Consider the following 18,845-nt stretch of genomic DNA (forward strand, 5'->3'; position numbering starts at 1 on the left):
AAATAGAATTATTGATGATGTAACGAAACGTCCGAATAATTCGGAACATCGAAATGTTGAGCACTGCTGGTTTGGCGCAGATCTAGTCTTGCTACCATGGATGCAGTTCCTGTTCTTTCCGCAAGGTGGCAGCAGCGATGCACGTCTGCATCTGCGCTTCCCACCTGGTGGCAGCCTCTCAAACTACAACGGAAAGAAATACAGCACTCGGAAGAGAGAGTTCTTGACTCCAGCAGTTTGTTTCCTTATACACCATATTTGGATTTGCAGAAGATAGAATTCAACTTACAAGTGTATCAATATACGCTGTATAAAACACACTTTATTACTAACTTCGTTGACCCTGTGCTGTCAACGAATTGAGTAATAGTAGTGAGTAATTTAATTTAACGTTTTGTAATACTAATTACAAAAGTTTACACTTTCACAGAGAAGAATTAAGTAGTAAAAAATTCTTCTTACAAACAAACGAATAACGTTGGTCGTACAGCACCGTGAACAAAAATGCTGTACAATTGTGGCATTAGCAGTGGCGGCGATTGGGTTCCAAAACCGTTTATCTTAACTTCAATTTGACAGTGGACGGGGAGTAGTTACTTTCACTGAAAACAAGTAAATCGTTAGGTCCAAATACAGGATATAATTAATCCACCGGAGTGACACCTACAGTAATTACACTCAGGGGTGCCCACAGGCATGCACGTATCTAGAAACATGCGCGCCGACTACGTGGGTGCTCCGGGGCTCGAGCACCCACATAAATAATCTTGCGGGTGCGCCGCAAGCACAAGATTTTTAGTTTGATAAAAACAAAATAAAATAAATATTTCTCACTTGCCATTATCAAAAAATAATAAGCAATAAAACATTGAGATGGGACATACTTTGATAAAGACAAGCTAACATTGGACAGGGACATGTTTCTAGATGTGTGCAGAACGAACAAAGAAAAAGTGGCCAACTTGTCAGACATTACAAATATTTCAAGTAGAGAAAACAGTGGTCCCATGCGTGAAATGATCACAGAATTTGTGAAGTTTGAACGGGTGATTTTAACTATACCTGTTACTTCTTGTACCTCTGAGCGGTCATTTTCAGCACTTAGACGATTGAAAACGATTTTGCGGTCAACAATGACCCAAATAATATTGAATGATTTGGCAATTTTGCAAGTTCATAAAGAAATGACTAAAAATATTGACACTACCAAAATTGCAAACAAATTCAGAAGTGTAAATGACGTAAGAAGGAATGTGTTTTATATTGAAAGTTAACATGTCATGATTATTATTATTATTATTTGGTACATAAAGTTAGTCATTTTGTAGTTTCTGTTCACAACAAAATCCTTGTATAGTTCATTCTGCAATACAATTAAAATTATTTGCATTTATGCAGATTTTTTCATTTTAATTTGTATGAATGTGGTATTTTCTTTTAGTAACATGTTGATAATATTATTGCCTCTTGCAATCATTGTGCATGTAAGTTGTTTAAAGTATACTTGATAATTACAGATCTATCCGGCATTAATATGCACCCACCAAAATTTTGGAAAGTCGGCGCCCTTGTCTAGAAATATGTTTGGGGGGGGGGGTTCGAACCAAGTGTCTCAGGAATAATAATAATGTTTAAATTAAAATAATTATATTAAATCAAATTAATACTAATTACAATACATAAATTAATATTATATTATTATTATTACGCGAATAGGTAAAAAGACTGTATAAGAATAGAAATATAACAGCGTATTATTCATTACATAGCTTACCTGTAGTTAAGATCGGAATAATTTACATAAAAACAAGTGCCCTGGCAATGAATTAATGTCAAATAGATAAATAATTGAATATATTTATCGAATAACAAAAATGATGTTACATGTAGTTGGAGAAAAGTAAGTTTCTGATTATTATCTTGTGCATATTATTTTGAGCAGTAGTGTACATAAATCTTCTTTGAAGTGTGATTCAAAGTCCTATGATCCCAATATAGTCCTTGTCTTCCAATAAGTTCAGAGGAAATTATATAACAACGGCTGAACGAATATTTTTTTCATTATTTAAATTTAATACTTGATAAATCTTTCGGGGGATTCATGACGCGCCTGCGTCATGGGAATTTTTGCGGTTTTTATAGTTTAGCTACCAATTTCATATATCTTCACACAAAAATGAAGGGGGGGTCGTTTGATTGATTTGTTATTGATTTTTAGTTATGGTTATTATGTAAAGTTGTTCTACCTGCATGTGGTGATCGCGGGGATGAGACTGAAATGAAACACCACCTTTTTATGCCTTTAGAATCGGTTTGGGAAGGGGGGGGGGGGACGGGCTGTTCGCATTAATACAAAGTTAATCAAGCAGACAAACTTTTAAGAATAAGGTTCAGCACACTAACAATTTTAAAAGTGGTGCAAAATGAGGAAATTATCAAAAAAATTGCTGCAAAAACTTTGCAACGTCAGAAGTTATTATTATTTATGTAAAATGTTATTTCAATCAATGTCAAACTCAAAGTAATATACATTGCTTAAATATATCTGTATTATATTGTTCCGCAAATTTTGGCTAACCAAAATAATTTAAGTAAATAATTCGGCATAAGGGTATCTTCTTTCTTTTTGGGGGGGAGTGCGTCATAGGCCTTGGGAAGGGGGGGGGGATGGGCACCCCTGATCACACTACACAGTTGGGATAATGTTCAATTGGGTTTGCTCCGCCTTGGTAGTAAAACGAATCTGTTCACATTGAAGCAGGTGAATGTTGCAGGAAGTGAATGTAGGGTGCGCAGTATGACACTTTTCACTTAAATAAAACTTGCTGATTAACTGCTGTTAATTCCTCGCATGTCCTGATCGTTAAATCTTTCCTTCCCCTTTTGACGCACGGGCGTCATTCCCACAGGAACAGCCTACTCCCACTAAACGAGAACCATAACTCGAAAGCTCCTGATGAAGACTTTTAAAAGTTCATTTTACGAGTCAGTGCCAACGCGGTAATGATTTCGTTTCATTAAAGCTTGAAGGTACACGTGCATAAAGTGTTTGCATGGTTGTACAGAACCCGGAACCTCTGCTTGCCTAGATTATAACCACGCCCCAACAGGACCCGCTATATGCGTGTGTAGGGTTTGCATTCGTATTCAATTGGTTACATGCTAGAGCGCCACTTTTCTAAAGCCGGCTTTAGACGAAAGCATTTTTTTAAACATGTTTGCTGGCATAAATGCTACGTAAATGCTTCCAAAAATCTTATAACAGATAATACTTTACACGAAAGCATTTTATGGAACATTTCGGTTAGCTGTTTCAATTCCAGTACAATACATACAGCACGAAAGGCACGTCGAGTTACACCGTCAATGCTGTGTACACGGTGTTTACAATTGAAAAAGCAAAAATATTCTTCCATAAGTTTACAGTAAACGTTGTAAAGTATGTATTTAACCAGCGCCATTCTTCTCTACCTAAAACCATTTAATACGAAGCGATATTCCTCTCGGTTCAATAGTTATCGTCGTTTAAAAGTGTGAAGTGATACGTTGTTTACATCTCACGCGGCCGCCATTACAACTGCACTCGTGACCTAGAGGACGCTTCTGATTGGTTCTGAGTCATGGAGAGAGAAAGAATGGAAGAGCGACGAAAAAGAAAGGAGGAGAGATAGAGATAGAGAGAGAGAGAGAGAGAGAGAGAGAGAAAGTGGAAAGAACAGAAAGGATAAAAATAGCGAGTAACAGAGAAAGAGCGGAAGCGATGAGAAAGAGACAAAGAAAAAGAGAGGGAAAAGGCAAAAAGAAAAAGAGTGTGTGAAAGAGAAAAGGGAAGCCAGAGAAGTGAAGACAAAAGGAGAAATCGAGCTGAGAATGAAAAAAAGAGAAACACAGAGAGAAACAAAAAGACAAAGAAAAAATGGAAAAGAGTGAGGAGAGAAATGGGAAAAAGAGCAGAAGGTAAAAAGAAATGAGTGAGAAAGAGAAAAAGGAAAGACAGAGGAAAAAGAGAAACTATTAAAGCGAGAAAGAGACAGAAGGGGAAAAGAACGAAACGGAAATAAAATGTAAGAAGTGACGGAGAGCGACCGTGCAAAGCCTGTTTTGAGTTAATTTTAGGTTGATCGGGATTGGACCTATAGTTTAAAGTAAGATACGAAACACTGTGCATTGTGCATCCAGCACGCGACATCTCGATTTCAATGCAACAGCCCTATCATTACGCCATCGGAGGGGCCCGTGTTAGAGAAAGATATCTAAATAAAAGCAGCAACAGAAGGTGGGTGAGTGAGGAAGAAAGTAGCAATAAAGGAAGCTAGAAGGTGTGTGTGTGTAAAAGGGGGAAAATAGTAAACAATGATCCAAAATTTCAACAAAATGACCTATTTTTTTTAGCATGTAACGAGTTGGGCAAAATGTTTCAAGTTACTGTAACTCCTTGAAGAAGGGGGCGAATTCCCCTTGGACACGAAAAATACGCCCATGCTGTACGGCAACGTTTTGTGTATACAGTGGCGTGGCCTTCATTTTCGAAACAAGGGGGTGGAGTGGTCAGCCCCTATTTTGCACATTTTTCCTTGCCTTTTACGTTTATTCTATCTTAATACTGGACCAAAAGGGGGGGGGGGATTAGGACCCTCACCACACGCTTTGGCACGCCACTGTGCATACCATCTGATAAATAAAGTGATGAAGTCTAGCTGACCACGAGACAAACTGTTATACGACGCACGCTTTTAGAAGCGATATCGGGCGGGGCCATGCAGAGGGTGTGCGTGGCGATCAGCGAATGGCAGGAGTGCAACGTTGTACAGTTAGGAGACTGCGGCGCGGAAGTTAAAAGCCGCGTTCTGTATTTTTCTTGCGCGCAAGAAGTTTTCATAAAATTCGCCACTTTAAGGTTCATCATAAGATGGGGAAATACATTTTGAACTTGACTGTCCAAATCCCATGAATTTCCGTCGCCTACAGCCGGAGTTATCGTTCCTTGAAGAAACAAGGGAAACATCACCTTTCATTTCCTTCCGCCTGTTTTTTTTTCGTTGCCACCGTGTTGACGCAACTGAGTTGTTGTGTCTAGGGAAAACCGTGGGTGTTAAATTCGCCTCGATATAAACAATGACCCTTCATTGTTCTGGGCGTTCTCGAACATTGAAAGTCTGGGTCAGTTTGAGATTCATCGTTTTCGTAGCAAGGCCGGTGTAAAGTTATTAGCTTATCGTTCACTCGTGCGCCACAAAGAACAGTTTGTGAAAATATTAAATACAGCCCTTTCGTGCGATAGTGTGTGTTCCGTGTGTTCTTTTTATTTTAAATAATGCCACTCTCAAAACCTAGCACCAGTAGTACAGGCACCAAGGGTGCAAAATCTAATCATTATCCTCCAGGAGAGTGACTCGGAAATGAGTGAAATCAGTGACACGGAGACCGAGGAAGACGACGAGAGCGGTAATGAATAAATACCTTCAAGCTTCTTTCAGGTATGGGTTTCTCGTATGATATTACGAGAAACTACAGTGATATGATATTATAATCCTGTGTAGAAATATTCACTATATTATTTCACTGTACTCATATATACTGTGCATGCATTATCAAAATAAGGGACACATCGCGAATTTTCTATCCTTCCCTTGCTCTAGCAGTTAGTTTGGCAACAGCGCAGTAGCACTGGCTGGGTATTGGCCGAACTCATGTTCCTTCTAAAAGCGTACGCCGTATAGCCTATGTGACTGGATAATGCTTTGAATGTTGTTTTGTGTTTCCTGTTTCGTCGTCTCCTCTCCAAGGGGCAATAAATTACTGAATCAAAAGAGTACTTCCTGCCCCACATTCTGTTGCAGACGGAGTTGAACCATTCCTTGTCCCTGCAGGCAGTGTTACACGGGGAGAACGAAACAAGCATTTCAATTTCCACAGGTTAGGAAGTTGGGAAATAAATCTCTATCTACACTTCCGTCGGTAGAGTCCAGCGCAGATATTTCTGCCGTGCGATGCCCGAAACAACTAAAGAAGCAGTGTTGCTAATGGAGCAGATAGAAAAATCGCTGCAGTGCGCCGATGCACAGCTGTTACGTACAACAATAAAATTAGAGAATTCAGGTCTATCTAACGTTGAGTTTTAAACGTCATGCATTATACCAGGACTAGGATTAATATGTACTAACAAGTGGCTTTGTATGTAGCTACATACATATGGACTAAAAATTCGCAAAATATGAACTAACACATACGTAAAATTACCAAAAATGCTGCAAAGAAGACTTCTTCATACGATTCCTTATTTGAGTGATTTCAAACAAAATAAAAAAATATATATATTATTTTTCATTGTATTAATGCACTGGTGGCGTTCTAACTTTTCACTCCCAAAACCCGTATACACTGGTATGGAACTGCAACGGCAGATAATAACATGCAAACGTGTTAAACCGCTACAATTGCACCATAACACTCCTCCTGAAGCAGTATTATTATTTCCTCTCTGAGATCGGCGACAGTCGGTTGCCTTTGTTGTACATTTACAAAGGATGCCGGCTTCCACAACAATAACAAGTACATATACTGCCACTAGACGATAAGCTGCGCGGCCTTCATCAACGCGTGCACGTTGCTTAGAATTTCCCGAGCTTGGCTATGCAAGGTTTTTGATTTCAACTTCGACAGAACTGGAGGCATTATGGAATTTAACGTTCATTAGCAAACACACACTTTTACATACACACACGCAATACACGCACACAACGTCAAACCGGTCAAATACTTAGTATAAAATAAAAATATGGTGCTTCCAATCCAACAAAACTCACCGCCACTTTACCTGCCTTTCGTGCTTCATTATTACAGTTGGCAACACTAGTTACTAGCTAGCCAATGAACATGCACTGCATAAAAGAAGCAAGCACTACGCCGTGCTATATTGCCACATTTCCGTCCCTGCCGAAAGGTGGGAACCGCGAGCTGGAGCGCTATTCAATTGTTTTCAATGATGTTTGCGCGAGTGTGTCCAGGAATGGAATGACAATATGGCAACAATAGCGAAGGTTTTCGAGCAGGGTAGAACACATGATGCTAAGAGAGAGGGAGACGAAAAGAAAATTCGTTTCTACGCAACGGCAAATTTACGTGTGTGGCACTCTACAGCACTTGACTTGGGTGCTCGCGTGAACACTGCATGCGCGCGCCATCTGTTGGTCTTCGGTGGAACTGTTTGCAGCGAACCATGAAAAAATTCAGTAACAAACGTTTGAGATTTGCATGTGATTTTAGGCCGCGTTTCTGATTCCATAGATAATTTTCGTCATAGCAGATTCAAAAGCAACCTTTAATGATTCTGCCAATCATAAATAATGTAATTTAATGGTGATTTTATCATGCGAAAACATAAGTTGCGAGTTGCATCATGTTTCAGACCAAATAAACCTGCAAACTACGGGTTATTTCCGACGAAATAAACATCTCATCGCTCTTTTGGTGAGTTTAGCATCCCAGCTATCAGATAGTGACGCCACCTACGTGTTGAATCATATATCATCTGCCTAGTTGCCAATTTCGATAAAATGAATAGCTATGACAGGAAATTTAAGAATATTTTTCGAGCAGCTCTCATCTCAAGAAAGGTATCAACTCGGGGCAAGCCCCAGCACCTATCGTGAGAGAATAAATTAAGGCAAAGACTTTAAGAACATTTTGGTTGGGTACATGTTCTTTTTATCTGTGAGTAACCTGCCATCTACCGGCACGAGTGCAGAACTGATTGCTGATCTAGCGGGAATAACTTCGACAACGATTGGTAGATGTCACCAGCATCGTTCGCAGCCGACAAAACTACAAAATACTGCAGAGTTGCAGATCTATTTTGCAGATTTTGTCTGTGGTAAAATGGTGGAAATGGAAATAATGAAACGATGGTGTTGCAAAATTACAAACAGAAAATGCAGGTTGAAATGAATTTTGCTCCCGGAATTCTGACCCTGTGAAAGATTTGAATCAATAATATTTTTCAAATTGTAATTTTTAAAATTTTGAAATCAGTGCTGTGAATGAGGTTTTCCGAACACGTAGTCGTGTAATAATTTGTACGGTGGGATCCATGAGTATTACCATGCAAATTGTCCATGACTATTTTCATTAATTTTTTCCTTACATCCTATGTGTTTTTAAGCTATGGGTTTTTATGTATGGTGGTGCAGAAGTTGTCAACAGCTTGTTTTGAGTTTTCTTTTAATTCTTGAAGCTCCTACTGAGTGGAATAAATTGCACGAACATGGTGATGGACTATTTGCACGGTAATACTCATGGATCCCACTGTACATTATAAAACTTACGTTTTATTCATGTATGCACGAATTCATGCTAAAAATTATTTCAAAACCACCAAATCAAGATCAAATGAGTGTCTGACTATTGCAATACGGTTTCCTTTCTAGAAATCACTAGAGGAAAGAAACACGAATATTACTTGGTCGAAAATTTCACACAGCGAAGCACCGAGAATGTTATGTGCCTGGCTGAAAACTGATTCAACGAGATTCCGATCCATTCTATTTGCAATGGCGCACGTCAAGGGGGGAAGCTCCTTTTGAGCATCAGCCTTACAGTAAATAATTCATATTACCCAAAACACTACTGTTATATTATGACTTTCCTAGTTCGGTTCATAAATATGACCAGCGTTATTTTCCTTCATCTTACGTTTGATTGATTGAATTGGCTATTTTTTTTTTTTACGCTTTTGGTTAATCGCGACACCAATGACCAAACCAGGACTCAAATTCGGGTCCCTTGGTGTCGTAGAGTGGTGTGATAATCACCCCCCCCCCCCGAGAGATCAGCTTATTATTCTACGTGTTTCTAAAGAAATTAATTGTATGTATTCATGCTGACGCAGAGGTTGTGAACCTCTTCGTGGGCATTTTGCTTCAAATCTTGATCATTACACTGTGTATAAAACAACGTGATTGAAGGTGGTGATGGACAATTTACCTGGTAATATTTAAAACACCGCTCTACAACAGATCTGCAATCACTTGAATGCAGTGCAGACACAGACCTCCTTCGGTTGGGAATACGCCAATGTTTTAAATGATACAATACTACTTTAGAAATCATGTGGTCATTACGGCAGTCATAGATTATACTAATTAAATTTAAGGTAATTTAATTTCATTAATCTTGTGGCCATGAAACATTAACATTGAAATTAAGGGTCCGCGCAAGAATTGTTTCCCACACCTCCCACTGGGGAGCCACCTGACAAAATTCCCCATACCCTCGAATGACGTCACACCGCAGTTCGGACAAAGAAACAGCCACGTCATCGACCGCCCCCGTTATTTGCAACCTTGGACCAGGGGACCGACAGATGTTCAATGCAAAACACAATATGCAGGAGGGAAAAATAGCCTTTTCACTTACTTTTCGGGCGACTGCCGGAAGTAATGCATGGCGAACTGCAGGAGCGAGTGTTTCCCATCATGCACCACGTTGTTCTGGACTTCTGTATTGGCGGACGGCGGAGGGTTCTGTTGCACCTGTCCCCGAGTCCAGGCGCTCAGTTCTTGGTCCAGTTTCCCGCCCTGCTGGAAAGGGTCGCCTTGAGACGACGTTTTCTGCTGAAAAGAGATAGAGAAGTTTGTTCAAATAAATGTCCAAAGTTCGGATACAGGCGTACACATCAAAACAACACAAGAATATAAAGACACTTCCAATGAGCGCTGGGCCCTCCAATGTGTTGTGTTCAGAGGCGTGCCCAGGATTTTCGATAGGGAGGTGTTACCAGGGTGCCAAATCCTGGTGGGAGATAGTGTTTCCCACGGGACGAGACGGGACAGGCTTTTAAAAATTCGAGACGAGACGAGATTGATTATGTGTCCCGAGACAAACGAATATTTTCGAGACGAGACAGCATTTCACAGCATTTCCACGAGACGAGACAGGCCAAAGTCTCGTCTCGTGGGCAACACTAGTGGGAGATTTCCCCCACCAACAATCTTGGCCTCAAAACTCCCCCCACTAAAAATTTCCGGGGCGTGGAGAGATTTTGTTACAAAAAACAAATGGTAAACGATTACTTTTTAATTTCATACTAAGAATAATATCGAAAACACACACAAATTAGTGTAGTTGTTGTTGGTTTAATAAAAGAACATCTACAGTTTATTCTGAGAAATTTATTGTGCTTCTCACTCGGACGAACACAAGTACTAGAACAAAAATATTCGAGAACCCAAAAACAGTTGAACATCGATAGTGCAGCTTTGCACAGACTACAACCTATGTAGTATATTAACTCTTGAATTCCAGTTATACACTTTATATGTTTATTGACAAAAACACCCTACAGTTGTGAGTATTGAATGCTTCCTCTCTCAAGAGATCATTAACAAATTTACATCAATACGCACAATAAAAGTAAAACAAGAATGCAAAACAATAATAACTATGAAATCTAATTCATTTATATTAACATAAAGCACAAACTAAACAAAAACTTACACATAATAAAACCACTTGAACTACTTCATAATTTATTAACATATTTAACCAGTTGGCAAGGAAATGAGCTTCTTTGCAATATCTGATATGTATAAAAGTAACAAATTAATTTCCTTTATGTAATTAATAATAATAGTACTAACAATATATTGTAATTGAGTAATTTATTTATACTTTTATTAACATTCCAAATATGCATGTCGTATAATATACACATTTGTTTGTGGGGGTGGGGTTTGAAGATGAAGAACTTCCCCCCCCCCCTCAGTTTTCAATAATTTCGCACCCTGGGTGTTACGTATAGTTTTTCTAAGTCAACCCTAATTTTGCCATCTTTTTTCTGCCTTTGACGTTATTTTTCATGGTATACTCGGTCAAAGAGGGGGGTTATGACCCCAACAACCCTCTTACACTGTTTCTGAGGACGTTTACCGTGTTAACGTCTTGTGCAGGTCCATTGACAACCTTAACCTTTTTGAAGCCCTTTTCTAACGTCAAGGTAACACCTTTAGATAAGAGGAGGTTTTCGTCGTATACTTTAAAAGGCTGCAAAATGACCACACCCGTCTATGCACCCTCGGAATTTTAACTTCTTCATTTATTAGTATTTTGTAATAAAATGCACACAAAGTAACGTTCATTCTGTGGTATGCTGTCATCAATGACGTATACTGAGTCCAAAATCTGGGCTATCTCACTATGTAACGTGGTCCTAGGCTATAAATAGAAATAAATTTACCAACTCCTAAGAAATCAGGTTGCCAACTCATAAGAAATCAGGTTGCCAACCCATGAGAAATCAGGTTGCCAACCCATGAGAAATCAGGTTGCCAACTCATGAGAAATCAGGTTGCCAACTCATGAGAAATCAGGTTGCCAACTCATAGGAAATCAGGTTGCCAACTCATAAGAAATCAGGTTGCCAACTCATAGGAAATCAGGTTGCCAACTCATAGGAAATCAGGTTGCCAACTCATGAGAAATGAGGTTGCCAACTCATAAGAAATCAGGTTGCCAACCCATGAGAAATCAGGTTGCCAACCCATGAGAAATCAGGTTGCCAACCCATGAGAAATCAGGTTGCCAACTCATGAGAAATCAGGTTGCCAACTCATAAGAAATCACGTTGCCAAGTCCAGAATCAGAACCATCATCTCACTGATATGAATAAAAATATTTACAATTTGATCGATTTTTCTCTGAATTTTATTCTCTAGACTTCAGGCTTCGCAGATAGCCTGGCTAGCCCAGAATATACGCTCCTGGCTATCATCATCAACACCAACGTTTCGATGCCCCACACTTACATCTTACACAGGAGCTGCATAAGTAAAGCGAAATTTCCCTTAGGCTTACTGATACTCCAAACCTTAATCAGCACAGGGCAGGGGGTGCTCACAGGGAGGTTTTATGGCGCAGGTTGCGCCATCGAGATTTTTTGGGGGGATTCTATCCCTTCAAATAATATAAAATTCAACATTTATATCTTTTCCAAAATATATGTAAAAATGTTACACCTTAAATGCACCATATTTGATCCATTAGATGGAGAAATGAAAGTGTTTAGGGCATTATCGAAAAGGAAGGGGGGGGATATCGAACTCGTACATATTAGGCCTTAATTGACACGTGGGTCCTGAGGGGGATTCTGAATTAAACTTTTGGGGGGACAGTATCCAACTCTAGGTCTTAGATTATGGCGAGTACTTTAGTTAGAGGGGGATTGAGCATTAAATTGAAGGGGGTATCCAATTCTTGTGTATTCCTATTGTCTTAGACTGTTGCGGAAATTCTGGCGTGGAGACTGAGAATTAATTTTTTGGAAGAGGCAATATCTACTCTTCAATATTAACAGTAAGTCTAAAATTGGCATGGACATTTTGGTGGTATAGGATTGAGTATGAAATTTAAAGGGAGATTTCTCTTGATAAAGTGTTAAATCTTAGATTGTCAAGGGATTTCTGTAGTGGAGAGAGTTCGAACATTACATTTTGGAGACTGTACACACATCCACACGTTTTCGACCCCGAATGTGCCAAAGGAAAAGCTGGAAAGGGAAAAGACTAAATATCTCGGGATCTTAAGAAAGTATTGACACCCCATTAAATTAATATTCTTCAAAGGCTGCAAAGAAATTCATGTAAAAATTTTCTTGCTCGCTTCGCTTCTTGTTGCTACAATGTGTGTTTGGCGCTTTAATGGGATGAATATGAAGTTTTTATACTAAAGCTGCATTACAAGACAAGCGATATTCTCGATTGATTGATTTGATGTTTTAAGTTTACTTTATGCACTCTAAAGCTAATCGGGACTGAACCTACAGTTTAAAGTGGGATCCACGCGATATTCTCCATTATGATGAACGATTTTAGGGGGGGTCTTGAGTGATGGTACCCCTGTTTAGGGGGGAGGGGCAGATCAATTATAATGTTCAGTAAAGCTAAGAAAAAGGTTACTTTCGGTAGACACGCTCGTAATTAAATATTTTGTGGGGATTACGATGTGGTTTAAGGCTCCTTCATACATTTGACGAAAGTCGAATCTGAGAAAGAAGAAGAAAAAAGGAGGGTCATGTGGGTTGGTTTTTGCGTGGCTTACTCTGTAACGTATCTCGGACGTAACCGAGTACGTCACGAGATTGGCAGTCTTCACAGATTGCTTGGGTCTCAGCTTCTACTTCCTCGTAGAGCTCCGACACAGTAAATAGTCCCTAACGAACCTACACAAGTTATGTTAAAGAAACAGCGAAATGATTTTAATAAAGTATAAAAGATTACCTACACATGGAAACAGATCTTCATATGAGATCGTTGAAGGTAAGCAATCGCTGTTTACTGTTCATGGCTGACGGGAGAGCAGTTGGAGTGGGGTGGGTACCTGAGAGGAAACTTGCGCAATCGCTTGCAAGGGTGGAAGGACGAGAATTTGTTTGTTGTGAAGCAGTTGACAATCTGGCGCGCAGGCGAGCGAAGAAAACAAACATGAATTATCGTTCTTTTAACACGTAACGAATTTTTCATGGATAGTAAATCCGTAATTTGATGACAAAAGATTCTCAAACATTCATGAAATGGAATAGTAAACACAGCCGCGCTTTCATGTCTTGAATCTTGGATATATCATTATGTGGGAGAGGCAGGGAGGGGAAAAGGCACTTTCTCTCTCTCTCTCTCTCTCTCTCTTTCTCTCTCTTTAATCTTCCATAAAGAGCAATGAAAGAAAAATCGAAAACATTTCCTATTTTGTATACCTACAGTTCCTAAATAAAAATTACAATTTTTGTAACTATAATTGGCGTACGCAGAATTTTGTCGCAAGGTGTTTCAAGTTTGTTTAGATTTTAGTATTTATAGTAATAATAACAATACATTGTTTTTTGATTGATTGATTGATTGATTTGCTTTATTTTACTTCGCCTTTTGTGCCACTTTTGGCTAATTTGCGAAGATGGTGATGATATGATGAATTAACACTCACATACAGTGGCGCAGGAACGGGGGGGGGGGGTACAGGGGTACTTTGTACCCCCAAATTTTTAAAGGGGGTACTGTACCCCCGTATCGAGTTGTACCCCCCTTTTTTAATTTTTACAGCAGACGGAAGGTGCTACTGTTAAAAGAACCTATTTTCAATTCACCCAATAAAAAAAGTGTATATTGTTTATAATTTATGAGCATTATCTTTCTTACCACAGAAATTCAATCCATTGCAAACTTATTCTACTACATTGTGCTTGCTACTAGTTAGTTCATTGACCTGTGTTCTTGGTAACCTCTTTAAGGAGATGAAAATTGTTTAAAATGTGTGTGGAACGATGGAACCATATTTGCTCTCAGAAAATCATGCTGCAGACGAATGCTAAAGAAGTGGTCTCGTCGATTCGAAGATAAGATACAAATCTTCATCAGAAGAGTATATGACTGACTCCATTTTCTTTTGAATGTTTAAAATGTAATTTTTCGAAACGAAATATTTACACAAACGAGACGAGACACGACAGACCAACTTGGGGGGTACAATGTACTCCTGTACCTCACCCATATTTTTCATAACTTTGTAAGATGGTGTACGGAAAACTATACTTAAACGTATATTTTAAGATATTTTTTTGGAAATAGAGTCCCGATTAGCCTATTTGAGCATGAAGTGAATCTAGAATAAGTTTTAATAACTTCAGAGTGGAAACCGAAACAAAAATAAGCACAAACAAGAACGAGAAGGACCTCACCACACAGGAGATGAGATGAGGCTGTGACAATTCTCGACTCATCGCATAGCGATATCATTCCTAGGCGAAATTAAATTTTTCCTACACATTTAAACAGGATGCAATTTGCGACTTTATCAGGTGAACTTTTTTTTTACCTATGTATTAGGGTATACTTATAATTGGATATTAATTGCTTATAATCTAATTGTGATATCGAATGCAACACAAACACAACGCCATTTTAAGTTAAACCCTAAAGTCAAACTGTACATTACATTAGTCAGATGAATGAACGACATAAATGAGATTCACTGCAGGTTCTATTGGTATATTTTGGATTGGATGGATTCACAAGGTGTTTGATTCATTTATTTTATTTATTTTACTTCGCATTTCTGCCACTTTTGGCTAATCGCGAAGATGAGGATGAGTGATGATATGATGAAATTGATGTACACTCACAAATAACACCCATGCCCAGGCCGGGATGCAAACCTGGGACCTCTGACGTCATAGCGCGCTATGCTAACCCCCATCGTCACGGAGGCCGGCGAGGTGGGAATGCGTTTTGGATTTTCTCTGTAGATGCGAAAATCTTTAACTGTGACGCGCACATGCTTTTGCTTACATTAAAGTTTACCTTTTCACATAAACGAGAAATTGACATGTCACCCAAAAACACACGCAGGAACCTGCATTTAATACCATTACATACGAAAATAAACCTTGGCCGGCTCTTCATATTGTCCACCAAAGATTGAAAAGAAGAAAAAAAGTCTTGAGCATATAACTTTCCTTGTTTCCTCTGAGATCTGAAGGATTTCGGTTTTGTATATGTAATGATAAAGTGCTTCTAGAGTGTCATTAGGTACAGCTAATTGTAATTATATAAGAAATAAATGCTTTGTCAAATGTTTCACAAATATTTCAAACTTAGACTTCTTACGAGTTGATCGGGAACCATCTCAACTCTAGTTTTATTTTCTTTTTTAATACAACGCCCTATAGGTGTCTGAGAAAATACCAAATACATGGCTTCTAAAAGGCATTGGATGTGGTACACATCTGCCATAAATTGTTTAAGATATTTTTATGCGTAGCTATAGCACTTTAAAATTAGAATGAAAAGAACTGAAGTGGAACTTCATAAGTATTATATATTTAATAATGTAATTTCTATATCCATTGGGTGGGAGATGATTATTTCTGGTTGGGGTGGCCCAAGATCCTCCTCATCCCCTTTAATCTCAACCTGCATTAAAATGAATAGATATATCTTTGTTCGCAATTTTCACATTTAAAACTCCTGACTTTCCGTTCCGTTAAATTAAAACAAACCCCGAACAAGGTCCAGAGCTTTATATGTTTCAGAATTTTTATCTGGTTTTAAAATCTGTTTTTTTTTTAATTCTAAGAAAAACAAAGAAAAAAATATTTATGCAAAATATGCATTAAATAACAGGACATTCGTGTGTGTTGTTCTAAAATATAATATTTCACATTATACTTAGATATCAAGGACGTATTTAAGGGGGGTTCCTGATCCCCCTCCCCGAAATACTTACCAAGTAGTAAAAGTAAATAATCAAAATCTTGTTTAGCTTTCGTTCGATGATTACTTCCACTGAACTTATTGGAAGGCAAGGAATTTGACGCATACAGCTTTGAAGGGTTCCAAACATTTATGGACACTACTAATATCATCCATAAAATATTAATCAGGAACTTTACTTTTCATTAATTGGATCCAACTCCTTTTTTGTTATTTAATAAATATTCAATTATTTTTCTATTTGACATTAAATTCCTTGCCAGGGCAGTTGTTTTTATGCAAATCTTGGCGATCTTAACTACACGTAAGCTAGATAATGAATACATGCTGTTATATCTATATTATTTTACTATATTTTACCTATTCATGTAATAATAATAATTCATTATTAATTAATTTACATATTTAACTAATATTTTAATTTAATTAAATATAATAATAATTATTATATTTGTGACACTTGGTTTGAAGTAGTATGTGTGAGTGTGTGTGTATAATAAAAATAATGTATTGCCGGCTCCCGTGGCGGAGTGGTTAGCACATCGCGCTACGACGCCAGGGGTCCCGGGTTCGAATCCTAGCCTGGGCATCGTTGTATGTGAACAGTGGCGCAGGAACGTTTTGCATTTGGGGGGGTACAAAATTCACCCTCCCCCATATATATATATATATATATATATATATATATATATATATATATATATATATATATATATACACACACACATATGGGGGAGGGTGAATTTTGTACTACTTGCCACAAACAGTGCATACGTTACCTACAAATGTTACCTCGTTTAGAAAGATTCTCCTTCTTGATCAGTTTGCCAGTGGTTTTTTTTTCTTCCCTTCTATTTTGGGCTTGGATTATTCTCGTGGGATTTCGGATCTGCATTGAACACGTGTGCCGTGGATAGACAAGTTTTGGTAGTAGACACTCAACATAGAATTGTTGTAGATGCGTTTCCATATTCTTCTTCCAGAATTGATCATCTCTCTGGATGTATTCTATTTTAACACCTTTCTGTGTCCACAGACCAAAGATACAGTACCTTCTCCGTGTAATAATTACTATTACCCTACACGTGGTAATAGTAATTATGTGTGTTGTTCACGATATTGACGTTAAGCTCTTCGTAAAATTTCCAGAAAGTTACTTTCTTCGTCTTGATGGCATGTGCAGGTGTTACATGTTTGACAGAAAAGGGACACTTAATTTCGATAATTGCATAACGAAATAAATGTTAGATACAGTGAAGTTTCTGATAGATATTGTATACTTATGGTTATGAGTTGTAGTATGCATAAACCTTCTTTGTAATATCATTCAAAGCCGTGCTATACCAATATAATCCTTGCCTTCCAATAAGTTCAGTCTCTTCAGATAAAGCTAACAACCGTCATATACAACAAATGCTGAACGAGTATTGTTATTATTTTATTACTTGGTAATCTTTTCGTTTGGGGGAGGGGGTCCAGACGCCCTAAATAAATCCTTTATGTCTTTCAAAGCCTTATGATCTCAATCCTAATCATTGCCTTCCAAAATATTCAGAGTAAAAATAGTAGTACTTGATAAGTATTTCGGGTGCTATACTTCAAAGCCGTATTATATTTATAGCTATAATCCTTCCTTCCAATACGCGTTCAGAGGAAATTATCCATCGAATATGCAAAAATTGCTAAAGGAGTATATTTACGTTATTTAATTTTAGTACTTCATAATCCTTTCGGGGGGGTCCGGACCCCCAGCAAACTTGTTCTACGTATTATAGCGTAATATTTGCCAAGGACACCGGTTTAATTGAATTACTCAAAATAACGTTACTGGTTTACGTACGTACAATGTAAACGTCTAATGGAAACCGATAAATACTTCCCCATTTGATTATGTAGTAAACGGATAGGTATTATTTATATTTCATTCTGAACCCTTATTTTGCCGGCGATTTTGTAGCGCTTGAAACTTCATTGTTGTTTCTGCAGCAGACGATTTTCTCGGAGCCCAAATCTTACGCCAAACACACTTGCCGCCGTCACCCATATTTTGCAATTAAACACGTCCAGTTGACGCAAGCACACTTCCCTGTCTCATGCGATCGTGTTTTGTCTTCACGAGCTATTTTGTTGTATCCCTCCGCGTTCTAATGTGGGTGGGGTTTAGAACGCTTCTAACTATCTGCACGAGATGTCGCCACAGTGCAGGGACACTTTTACGTATTGCAAGGGTTTCGTTTTCCTCAAACAGTCTCAAAATAGGAAAACTGACTTCTAGAGTGATGATGTTAATGTCAAGTACAATGAACATTGCATGGCCCCAACAAAACAGTTTTCCATAAGCTGTGTGATTAACGAGATAATTGCATGTGAAAATTACTGTTTTTCCCTTTTTTATGCCCAATTTACTTATTAAGCAGGGTATTTTTTTAAATTTCTGCTTTGTAGGAAATACGCAGCCATATTTTCTGAAGGATAGAAAATAAACCCGGAGGTCATTATCTTTGCTCGTAACTGAAAAATCTGTTTAAAACTGAACGTCTGCACTGCGCGTTTTCGTCAATGTATGAAGGAGCCTTAAGGGCGCGAATG

General features: G+C 38.3%; 1 protein-coding gene across 11 annotated transcripts in view; it reads right to left on the reverse strand.

Moving 5' to 3' along the window:
* The window catches only part of LOC145978267 (unconventional myosin-XV-like), a 536,876-nt gene that overhangs the window by 63,828 nt on the left and 454,203 nt on the right, over window positions 1–18,845 (reverse strand). For 10 of the 11 annotated variants that reach the window (XM_083110775.1, XM_083110774.1, XM_083110769.1 and 7 more), the window contains one exon: window positions 9,415–9,611. In XM_083110775.1, the coding sequence (XP_082966901.1) occupies window positions 9,415–9,611 (197 nt within the window). The remainder of the gene's footprint in view (window positions 1–9,414; window positions 9,612–18,845) is intronic. The other variant, XM_083110770.1, reaches the window with a different exon arrangement.

This window comes from Lepisma saccharinum, chromosome 24 (genome assembly GCF_977018435.1).
Source record: "Lepisma saccharinum chromosome 24, izLepSacc3.1, whole genome shotgun sequence".
NCBI lineage: Eukaryota > Metazoa > Arthropoda > Insecta > Zygentoma > Lepismatidae > Lepisma > Lepisma saccharinum.